This window comes from Mastigoproctus giganteus, chromosome 2 (assembly GCF_048544385.1).
Source record: "Mastigoproctus giganteus isolate SK-2022 chromosome 2, ASM4854438v1, whole genome shotgun sequence".
In the NCBI taxonomy this organism is placed as follows: Eukaryota; Metazoa; Arthropoda; class Arachnida; order Uropygi; family Thelyphonidae; genus Mastigoproctus; species Mastigoproctus giganteus.
Genome location: NC_143576.1, coordinates 102667760 through 102680628, shown reverse-complemented (window position 1 = coordinate 102680628; position 12869 = coordinate 102667760). Strand labels below are relative to the sequence as shown.

The window sequence follows — 12869 nt, the reverse complement described above, 5'->3', positions numbered from 1 at the left end:
AAATTTAAATTAAAAATACCATACTAAACTAAGTATGTAAGTAAGATAATAATACTATGCTATTTTCAGGTTAAACCATAATAATATATGTTATACATTTACATTATAAAGTTGTGTTCATATTGTTATAAATGTCTAGTTTATAGACTTAGAATAGAATAAATAATAAAATAGAATAACGAATAAAAAATAGAATAGTACCCAAGTTATCCTTGAATTGCTCCAGAAAATCTGAAGTGTAAAAATTAGAATAAGAAAGCAAAAAAAAAAAAAAGGCATAAAGAAGGCAGCACAGTATATGCCAGTACTACTGAGAAATATTGGGAGCATTATTGGGATGGCTAGTTATGCTCCCTGTACATCTGAGTTCTACTGGCTTATACTCTGATCTTCTCTTTATGCCTTTTTGCTTTCTTATTGTAATTTTTACACTCCATGAGTTTTTAGAGCAAATTGAGGATAACTGGGGTACTGTGATATGGGCCATTGGAAGTCCTTTCCGTACTTGTGTGGAAAGTACTTCCAGTGCTTGTTGTTATTGGCAATATTGGTGCTGAGATCCCATTATTTGAATGCATGCCATCAATTCTGTTGAGATTTTCTCAGTGGCATACTTCTTACTAATAATTAGCAGTATTAGTGTTAGGTTATTTTTAATTCAAACATTTAGAAAAGCTTTTGGAATTTACAGATCTTGGAATAAATCACTGGTAACAAATTATTGTCATAACTTGTGTTATATAATTGCTCTTTTGTTATGTCATTTATGTAATTATCTAGATATATTTTTGAACTGGTATTGTCTAACATTAGTAATCACATTAATACAAATTTGGTTTTCTTTCTTACTCATTTAATTGTTTGTAATCTACTTGTCTCATAATTGCCTTTAAAATCATTTACAATATATTTTCCCCCCAATATGTAGGAAACTCATGAAGCAACGCTCTCATCTGAAACAAGCCAACACTTAGAAGGTTCCACTGAAGGTAGAGTAACTAATTATAGTAACTTTATATATATATACGCCACACACACACACACACACACACACACACACACACACACACACACACACACACACACACACACACACACACACACACACACACACACACACACTTATTTAAAACTAAAGTATAAAAATATATATATAAAAAAAAGAGAAAAAAAGAATTGAAAGAAGAGATTTACATGGATTGGGACTACTGATAAACCCAATGACCATGATGAATATTAGTTTAGTGATAAGATATCAATGGGAAGAAGGGAGAAATACAAGAGTGAAGAGAAATAGAAAGGTAATAAAGAATAAGCATAATTTGTTTTGAGATTGCAAGAAGAAAAAAAAAAAATTATTTAATACAAAATGAAATAAAACTAAGCAAAAAAGATATTTCCACATAAAGCTCAACCTTGGTGTCGCTTTTCAAGGACCAGTCATCAAGATTGAAAGTAAAGGTGACAATATCACATCCTTGTCTCTGTTTCGGATAGAAAATACATGCCATAAAGGTTTAGGTTAAAACTATAAGATGTCAATAATTTGCAATTAATTAAGGTATTAAGAAAATTAAAGCTTTGATGTCACCTTTACTTGCAACCTTGATGACTGGTTCTTCAAAAGCTACACCAAAGCATGTGTTATGTGGCAATATCTTTTTTCTTAGTATTATTTCATTTTGTATTACACCATAAAACATCATAAATCTGGTACCCCTCAGGATCTAGCATGAGCCAGATTTCTGAAATTTCTGGTCTTTTTGAAAGTGCTGCACATAGGCTAAATATACAAAGGCAAATCCTTGTATACAGGATAGAGCAAAAGAAAGAATTTTGTAATTTATGTTGTATTTCAGTATGCATTCAGAATACACAAACAATATTTTAAAACCAAAGACAAAATATACATAAACATGAAATATTATATAAATCATAATTTGATAGTATATAACAGAGCAAGAGAGATTATTCATCTTTACGCATGGAATGTTGCGATTATTTGTCTTCGTGCAAAAGACTACGGATCGTAGATAAGATACGGATGATGAACGTTAATAAAATTCTCATGTAATTTAATTTCGATGGTTTCTGCAATTAATAGTCTTGTAATTATGTTCTAATTGTGTGATAGCACGTTGTACGCCTGTGGAGGGGTCAGCAACGAACTCAGATGAGCCAGCCATTTTATTGACAACACTCCTGACATTACTGTAGACACAGTTAAGACTAAATGTTCCTCTGTAGTTTACTATCCTGACTCATGGCCTTAGTTGCTCATGAACCATAAAAACCAAAATCAATCAATCCAAACAAACCCATTAAAGTTATTAGGCTTGTTACCCTAGTTATCGTTTTGCTAATTTGAAACATTGCTACCCTGAGAACATAGTGCTGACATCGGCTGTTTTGGCAACAAACAGGAGTTCTAGAGGTAATTATAATTCAGCCAATGAGCCAGGAACAGAGTGCAAGCATTACTTGTACTCTATACCTGGTCCATGAATGTCCTACACTGTATTCTTCCCAAAGTCTATTAACTGAGGCACCACTATCTAGTTTTCTGAAGTCTACTTTTTTGCTCAATAGAAAGAGATTTATGTTTATGCTTCACATTTCTATGGAGTGTAAACATAATTCACTCAATCAAGCACCTGATTGAGGTTTATAAGGCCTTGAATGGTTTGAGCAAGCTCAGTGCTGATGGGATTCTTCCTCTTGCTCACATTACTCACCTGAGAGGACATAAATTCAAATTGAGGAAATCTGAGGAAATTCAAATTGAGAAAATGATCATGATGACTTTCCAGCTCAAGTACGAACTGTTATTGAAGAAATTAGCATTAGCATTAGTTGAGGCATATGATGCAAGAAAGCAAGCTTATAGGGCATCAGCCAAAAAAAATAAAAAAAACCTTCCCATTTCACCCATCCAGTCACTCCAAATATTTGTCTAGTTCAGCCTTAAATATATTTAGGCTATCAACTTCCACAACAACAAATGGAAGTCTGTTCCAGCAATCAACTACCTGCTCGCTAAAGGCAAGCTACTGCACATCAATTCTACAACTGTCTTTCCTCAATTTGAATCTGTGCCCCCTCGAGTTCTTAATCTCAGCAAGAAGTATGCCATCAGCATTGAGCCTGCTCAAAGCATTCAAGGCCTTCTACAACTCAATGAGATCACATCTCCCGATGCTGCAACTTACAGAATTTAAGCCTCTCCCGGTAAGAGAACCCCTTTGTTCTTCTCACCAATCTTGTTGCCCTACTCTGTACTCATTCTAGCAACTCTACATCCTTCCTAAAATGAGGCCTTCAGGCCTGTACACAGTACAGGAATACCTCGCATAGTGCGGTTAATTCGTGCCAAAAAAATACCGTGCCATGCGAAACCATGCTGATTGAGGTATTATTAGTATGCATTTTAATGTAATGCATTCCGACAATTTGATTATATGGGTCGAGTTGCAAAAATATATAGGTGTTTGTTTACTATAAATTGATGCACACGAAATTCTTGCAAAAAAAGAAACTAAAATGATAAAAATGAAAAATACTAGTAAATACAGTACAAATGATTTTTATTGTAGTATGTACATACCAAAAGAATATAAAAGGGAAGTATGTACTGTATTTTTATTTTGAAAAATAACTGATCAGCTTAGTTTGCACAGTTTTTTTTCTTCTTTTTATCTGCATACATCTCTTTATAATATTGAAAGTCATTTTGCAACGCCTGCCTTACTTTCATACCACATTCGATGTTTGGATCTAGAAGAACACTCGGTGCCATTACATTTCTTCTTTCCACTCATATTGGCATATAGAGATATAACGTTTTTAAAAATTAATCATTAATAAAAATACACAGCTAAAAATATTTGTACACAGCTAAAGTACACACATAAATACACAGCTAAAAATATTTGTACAGGTTACGCACAATCAACGACTTCAGCGCTCGGAATCTAGAGTATTTACTAATGTATGAATGCTAGCAGAGTCCGTATATAATGTGGGTTGTGACAAAAATCAGCATGGCCTTGAATCCATAATGCATTGGCCTACATGCTGGCATTATAATACATGCATACATATCAAATGTATTGGTGCTTAACGCAATTAATTTTTTTTTCAATTTGTATTTTTGCACTATAGCGAAACCCGCGCTGTTCAAAACCGCGCTATGCAAGGTATTCCTGTAGTGTGGCCTGACCGTTGCCTTATACAAAGGTATAATCACTTCCTTGTCTCTAAAAGCAAAATTCCTATATATCACTGACAAAACTCCATAACCCACTCTGGCAGCCCATCTGCACTGCTCAGAGAACTTAATATCCGACTGCACAATTACCCCCAGGTCTTTTTCATTCTCCACCTCCCTGAGTGTAGTACGTTTCTCTTGGGTTACTGCTACCCATATGCAGTATTTTGCATTTGTCAATATTAAACTTCAGTTGCCACTTCTCAGCCCATCTACCTAACTTTTCTAGATCCTGTTGCAGAAGCATACTGTCTTTACTGTCATTAAGTAATGATACAAAGGTTACCCTGCTAACCTTTGTATCATCTTCAACCTTGGACATTAAGTCTTATATACCTTCATCGATATCAGTAATAAATACACAAAACAACAATGGGCTCAGCACTGAACCCTGGGGGACTCCACTAATAACATTAGTCCACATAGAGCAGTGTCTCTGCTATCTCCCACTCAACCATCCCTTTACCATTGCAGCAACTTGCTCTTAATGCCATACTGCTCCAATTTGTACAGCGGTCTTCCATGTGCAACAGTATCAAAAGCTTACCTGAAATCCAAAAATATATCAAAATTATTTTTCATCCAAATAATAGACATTAGAAAAGAGTTAGGTTTAGATGAATTAAACACTGCAAATGTTCATGAGATTAGCATTAGCATTAGTTGAGGCATATGATGCAATGCAAGAAAGCAAGCTTTTACAGCATCAGCCAAAAAAAAAAAAACTTTCCATTTCACCCATCTGGTCACTCGAAACATTTGTCTAGTTTAACCTTAAATCTATTTAAGCTATCAACTTCCACAACAACAACAACAGATGGAAGTCTGTTTCAGCAATCAACTATCCACTGGCTAAAGGCAAACTTCTGCACATCTGTTCTATAACCACCTTTCCTCAATTTGAATCTCTGCCCCATCAGGTTCTTAATCTGAGCAAGCCGAAGAATCCCAAAAGCATTGAATGCTCAAACCATTCAAGGCCTTATACACCTCAGTCAGATTACCTCGCAGGTGTCCAGTCTCTAAATGCTGCAATTTTCAGAACTTAAGCCTTTCTTCGTAAGAGCACCCCTTTATTCCCCTCACCAGTCTTGTTTCCCTGTATACTCTACTCATTCTAGCAACTCTATATCCTTCCTAAAATGAGGCCTCCAGACCTGTATGCAGTATGTGGCCTGACCATTGCCTTATACAAGGGGATAATCACCTTCTTTTCCATGCTAGCAAATTTCCTGTATATCACTGACAAGACTCATATGACCTATTCAGGCATCCCATCTGCACTGCTCAGGAACTTCATATCTGAATGCAGAATTACTTCCAGGTCTTTTCATTCTCCACTTCCCTGAATGTAGTACCACATTGTTAGTACATTTCTCTTGGGTTACTGCTACCCACCATGCAGTACTTTGCATTTGTCAATATTAAACTTCAGTTGCCACTTCTCAGTCCATCTCCTAACTTTTCTAGATCCTGTTGCAGTAGCATAGTTTCTTTACTGTCATTAATAACCCTGCCAACCTTTGTATCATCTGCAAACTTGGACATTAAGCCTGACATACCTTCATCAATATCATTGATAAATACAAAAAACAACAATGGGCCAGCACTGAACTCTGGGGACTCCACTGATAACATTAGTCCACGTAGAGCAGTATCCATTTATTACCACTCTCTGCTGTTTCCCACTCAACCATCCCTTTATCCATTGTAGCAATTTACCCTTAATTCCATACCACTCCAATTTATACAAGAGTGCAACAGTATTAAAGGCTTTCCTGAAATTCAAGTATATGATATGAAAATTATTTTTGCATTTTAACACCACTCTCTGCTGTTTCCCACTCAACCATCCCTTTATCCATTGTAGCAATTTACCCTTAATTCCATATCACTCCAATTTATACAAGAGTGCAACAGTATCAAAGGCTTTCCTGAAATTCAAGTATATGATATGAAAATTATTTTTGCATCCAGTTCCTTTGTAACCACATCATAGTATCCAATCAAATGTGGGGCAGGTAATTTGATAGGTTTTACAGGTACCACTACTTTGCAGATGGTAATCTCTTACCATCTGCACAGAGATTAGCACTGAGATAACCACTGCACCATTGCCTAAATTTCATGAAGGCCAGAGCGGTGAAATGCATACCCAATTAAGTCTCTTGTAATCCATTAACTTCATAATCTCGTGGAAAATTTTCTTTGTTCTACAGACACTATTTTAAATGTAATTACGAAGGGGAATTCAAAAAAATTCACTAAACAGAAAAATCTAATATAAAGAAGTTTGTTAAACAAAGGTCAGACTGTACTTATTGATGTTAAAAACGTTTTTACTGGCGTAATTCCAAAAATTTTGTAACAAAAAACCATCATGTGAAAAGCATTACGGAAGTGATGTCACCTTCAGCTTCCGTCAGAAGCAAATTATTGTAACTTTATTGTAGCATCATACTTGTATATGATGGCAACAATAATTTATCTTCTACTGGACCAAATTTAAGGAAATTTTGCATGGAGCTTCATCTTAGCTCTATACTAGAGGAAAAACTTCCAAACCTCGGAAAGTTGCAGTAGTTTTTCCAGGATAGTGGAAAATATGAATATATGATTAAGGAAATTTTCTCACGTAATAAACAGGATAATGTGGACGTATAGCATATTGTTGGAAAGCTAAGGAATTTAGAAAAAGAAATATTAAGGTTTTAAGATATAAAAAACTTTCAAAAACCTGGAAAAGCATTAATTCGAAAACGCATCTGGTTTCAAGTCACCTGGTGTTTTCAGATTGAATGTAATTTTTTTCTTTACAATTAAACTCTGAGGATGGAAAAGAGTTCTGCACATTTATGAAAATATTCTTCAACTTGGATATGTCATCAGATCTTTCGATAAATACCACACATAATGGAACAACTATAGATGGTGTATTTAGTCGTGAACTAAAATCTCTTCAATGTAAAAATTATATATCCTACTTTAGTCATCACAGACCAATACTTTCAGTAACCAATATGTAGTTATTATTAATAAAATAAAAACACTGTTATATTTTGAATCCATGAATTTTATTAATATCTGAAAATTAAAACGCTTTTAATGTCTGCTGATGACTCTTAAATGTAAAACTCATTAAGTATGCTAGCGACAGGACACATTATGTACCTGCTACAGAAGTTTTATTATTATTTATTATGATAATTTTATTTACGTGCCTTTTTATGATGATTTTACCAATTATTGCAAAAAGGCGTGTAGCCACAAATTTGCCAAGGGCGCCAAAAACCTAGCTACACCTCTGAATGAGGCTATGCTCAATATGTGCATAAATGTTTCAAGCTCTTGTTGCATGATGACTTTTTTTCCTAAATTTACTTGAATAATAATTAAAAATTATTAAATAAAATATATAAATTTTACTTTTATAGTTATTCTAAAAAAGGAGAAACCAAAAGACAGATTGGTGGCATTTAAAAGGTAGGTGATGATATATTATTAATTATTCATTATAATTTGGGGAATCTGTCATTACATGGCCTTTATACTTGCTTAAGAAACTACAGTTGATTTCTGCTGCCATTGTGTTGAATTGATAATGTTCAAAATCTGCCACCATTGTTACAGTATTGATACAGGCAACTCAAAGATTTTTCTGTAATTTTGTAGCTGTGCAATCAGTATCACAAGAGCATATATATAAATTTATTGCAATACAAACATGTCTTAATTATGACTTTATCGCTTAGTGCATAACAATATAATCTAAAAGATCATAGTTTGTACTATAATTAAATATGTGGGATTAGCGTAGATTTTTTTTTTTTTTTTTTTTTTCAATCTCTTAGTTAAGTGTGTTGTCTTTAAATTAAATTTAGACTAAGATCATGCTTCAAATTAGAGCAACAAAGTAGCAGGAATGCTTTGGTTTGGAGGAGAACTTCTGAAGGCAGTTCTGTGAAGAGTCACTATTATGCCATGTGTGTTACTTGTATTCTTTTTGCAAAACCACCTGTACCAGGATAAGTAGGCTTTACATACCAACTAAAAAATATTGTTCAAGGTTTAGGCCTAAATGGATGTCAGATGAACTAATGAGACATGTGGCAGAGAAAAAAAATGCATAGGATACATATAAATTAATGGGTGACATGAAAGCCTATGATAGATATAAGCTGGTCTGTAACCAAGCCACAGAGGAGATTAGGCAGGCAAAGGCAGATTATGAGAAATCTTTGGCAAAGGATGCAAAGAAAAACAACAAAGAGTTCTTTACCTATGTAAACTCAAGAAGGAAAGGGATGAATCAGATTGGTCCACTGGATATTGATGGTTCAACTGTTGATGATCCTGATCAGGTGTCTAACAAACTAAATGAGTATTTTGCATCTACATTCACACATGAGAAGTTATTCAGGGAGGGAAATGCCAGAGGTGAATTAAACTCTGGCAGTGAGCTAGATGATTTTGTAATAACTGAGAGGAAAGTGGAGGAGAAATTGTTGAAGATAAACATAAAAAAGGCACCCGGGGTGGATGGGATCTATCCAGTTATATTAAAGGCAGGCAGCAAAGGAAGTAAGCAAACCATTAGCCATAATTATAAGAGCTTCTTTGGACTCAGGGTAGGTACCCATGGACAGGAGATGTGCAAATATGACCGCAATTCACAAAGGAGGATCAAAGGGCAACACAAGTAATTATAGACCTATTAGTTTAACTTCTGTTCGAGGAAAGTTAATGGAGGCACTGGTTAAAGAAGCACTGAAGGATCATATAGACTAGACTTCAGTTATAGCTCGGATACAGCATGGTTTTGTTAAGGGGAAGGCTTGTCTGACCAATCTGATTGGATACTATGATGTGGTCACAAAGAATTAGGATGCAGGGAATAACTTTGATATCGTATATTTGGAACTTAGAAAGGCTTTTGATACTGTTGCACATGGAAGACTGCTGCACAAATTGGAGCAGTGTGGCATTGGAGGCAAATTGCTGCTATGGATATATGCTTCTTTTCTTGCTTTCACTGCCTGCAGCTAATGTTAATTATTACTTTGTGTGTCTCCCTAAGCTAGCAGTTTTCCAACTTGCTTAACATTACCTCGATAGCTCAGCAAATATTCTAGCACCCCCTTCTATTTAAGTGTATCCTACCCTGTAAAAACAGTCTCTCTCCTATAAGTATAGACCATGCTAAGAAAATGTTTACCCCATCATTTGCCAATACTAATACTAACTTGGCTTATGCTCTATATTTTATTCTGATGGGATTAGACTATGTTTTAAAGAATAGGGTTGATGTCCTCAAAGGATTAAAAGAGAGGAACTATCAGGTGCTCAGGCCCAACATTTGAGCCTATGTTCCAGCATCAGACAACACAGCGACATCCTCCACAGCAGAGATCCTTGGTCACAAAGTAGCTATAGTTGGTGACTCAATTGTCAGTGAAATGGAAAATATATTGTGCAAAAAGGAAGGCAGAATAGTGTTATAGAGGTGCTATCATTTTTAAGGGTACAAAAAGTTATTGTTGTACACATTGGCACTAATGATATTAAGAGTAGGACATCTGAGGATTTAATTAACAAATAAAGAGCAATTCTGAAAAAAGTGTAAGGGAAAAAAAGAATTGAAATTGAAAGTGTCTGCAATCTTGCCAGACACAATAAGAGCCTTGTGAATCAATTCAGCCCTAGAAAGACTGTGCAAGGCTTGGGTGGGGAGGTAGAATTTTTCACAGCATGATCTATGCTTATTAATAGGAGAGATGTTTTACAGGGATGGGATACATGTAAATAGAAGGGGGGTGCAAGAATATTTGTTGATGCTATTGAGGTAATGTTAAGTGGGTTGGGAAAACTGCTAGCTCAGGAAAATACACAGACTAATAACATTAGCTGCAAGCAGTGATTCTTGCACTGCTTCTATTAGAATATGCACTAGTCTGGGCTGGAAAGCAAGGTGTTGGGGTTTCAATCCCTGTTGAGGTTGTTGTATAACAAGCAAATGCATGGGATGTATTAGGGTTACTAAGAGTAAAAACAGTTGCAGATATACTTATATGTAGACTAATGCTATGCTAGGAGCACAGTAAACAAAAGTGCTGTAAATTTGAAGAGCTGATTACATCATCAAATGCAGACATCGTGGGAATATCAGAGACATGGTGTCACTCAGCTGTAAGGAATTCAGAATTTGAATATGGGGGAGTACAATGTGTACAAAATGTCAAAAATGTGTTTGTTTCATGGCGGTCTCCAGGGTTTTCCCATTAGTTGCTGTAGCATCTGTATGAGGCATGTGCCAATGCCAGCAGTGTGCTAAGTTGGGGTGCATAGGTTGGTTTGTTGTTCTGTTGAGTGTTGTTTGTTGGCATCTTTGCAGGCATGGGACATAGAAAGAGCTTGTTCACTACCCCCTTCCTCTCATCCCTTGCCACATGGAGGTGTACCAAGGTCCACATTACACTGACAGTACACCCAGGAAGAAGTTCCTCCACAAAGGAGTCTCCCCCTGTGTCCCCCCCCCCCAAAGTGAAAGGAAGATTGTATGTCAGTGGGAGAAGTCAGGTTTTGGGGAGGGGAAGTTTTAGGCAGTAGGGGGATGGAAGAGAGAGGCTTCCCTTGAGAAAAGTAGAGTTAAGACAGTGGAACCCTTTGGTTCCAGTCAGGATGCTTTGGCTTGGTGTCGTGCTTTGGTCTGTTATTGTTGGTGAGTGTCCATCTGCATCCGGGTTCTGTTTACAGTAGTAAGGATTCTTTGCCTGCATTTGAAGAGGCCATCCACAAAGTCAGCAAACAAGATGAATCTTTGAGGAGTCGAGATGAGATTTTTGATGTTTTCTTGATCGTATACTACAATGAGTGTTTGTAGTTGAGCTCTTAGGTCCTAATAAATGTGGCATTGGAGAGTATAACTTTGAGTTTATGCTGCTATATCCGGTCAGCAATACGATAGGTGAAGTCCAGGCCTGAACCATGTAAAACATATTGTTTGTTGAACAGTTTAACTTCTTGTCTTCTTTAGTTGAGATGTTCAGGTTTATTGCGTAGTCTCCATTTCTTGCGGGGAGGCTCTTCCTTTTGTAGTATTGAAGATGGTGGAAAGCTACTTATGTGTTGGATCGGTAGCTTGCCACAGATGACCTGGAGTTCATTTGTGGACACTGTTCTGCAGGCTCTCAAGATTGAAAGCAGGAAAAATCTTTGGGCCTGCAGTAGGTGTTTCTTCACAAGGCTGTTGGTGATTCTGTTGCCCCAGGCACCCGCTGTGTAACAAGCAATGGGGATGAAGATGCATTCATAATACAGTCTGAGGATCAAAGGCTGATCCCAGACTGCCTTAGTAATTCTGATTAGTTTTCCTGTAACCTGTTTAATGTTTTTTACTATATACTTGGCATGTGGGATGAAGCTAAACTTGCTGTCCAGCAAAATGCTGAAATATTTATATGTGGTCTCCACCTTGATGGCCTGATCATTGACTTTGGTTGTTGGTGGTCTGTTTAGAGTTCCTCTAAGTAGCACTTGCTTTGTTTTGGGAATAGAGATGTTAAGCTTGTGAACAGAGCACCAGCCAGAAAGGTGGTCCAAGATACATTTTGCAAGGTCCTCCAATTCCTTCCTTGGGCTGCTGAGAAACAGGATAGCCAGATTGCCCGCATAGGCCACTTTGATGACATTTTTCTTCTCCATCTTCAGCTACCCATCAAAGACCACGTTTCAGCAGAGAGGGCCTAGAACAGATCTCTGAGGGCAGCCTCTGGTGACCGGCTTGGGTGACTGTGAAGATCCCCAAGGTAACAGCGAGGGACATTTCCTTGAAATAGCTAGAACTAGTAATTAACCTCATACCAACAACAACAATACTAATTCTAATACTAAAAAAAAAATGGATGTTAGTTTTGAAATCAGTAGCAAACATGGGAAAGGTAATATATTAGAATAGAAGTCCCATTCTACAGTTTCAGTTTGTAGGCTGTTGTTATCATGAAGTCTTTTCTTTGCTTTGGTGTGCTCTAATATATTAAATTATTAAAACTTTGTGCTATCCTTGACTCCCTTTTTTTAGCTGCAGGATGACTATGGTTTATTATAAAGCAGGTCTTTGTATATTTGATGAAACTAAAGAACTGCGAAAAATAATTTTGATATCATATATTTGGATTTCAGGAAAGCTTTTGACACTGTTGCGCATGGAAGACTATTGTACAAATTGGAGCAGAATGGTATTAAGGGTAAGTTCCTACAATGGATAAAAGGATGGTTAAGTGCTAGAAGACAGAGGGTGGTAATCAATGGGTGCTGCTCTTCTTGGACTAATGTTATTAGTGGAGTCCCACAGGGTTCGGTGTTAGGTCCACTGTTGTTTTGTATATTTATCAATGATATTGATGAAGGTATATCAGGCTTAATGTCGAAGTTTGCAGATGATACAAAGGTTGGCAGGGTTGTTAATGACAGTAATGGCAGTGTGCTACTGCAACAGGATCTAGATAATTTGGGCATATGGGCTAAGAAGTGGCAACTGAAGTTTAACCTTGACAAATGCAAAGTACTACATATGGGTAGAAGTAACCCCAGAGAAACGTACCAA

The 12869-nt window shown here is 36.4% G+C and overlaps 1 protein-coding gene across 2 annotated transcripts in view; it reads left to right on the top strand.

Moving 5' to 3' along the window:
* LOC150089470 (cilia- and flagella-associated protein 100-like) overlaps positions 1-12869 on the top strand; it is a 310734-nt gene that overhangs the window by 208414 nt on the left and 89451 nt on the right. For both annotated transcript variants that reach the window (XM_090368613.1, XM_090368614.1), the window contains exons 8-9: positions 929-989; positions 7702-7750. In XM_090368613.1, coding sequence (XP_090224739.1) covers positions 929-989; positions 7702-7750 — 110 coding nt within the window. The remainder of the gene's footprint in view (positions 1-928; positions 990-7701; positions 7751-12869) is intronic.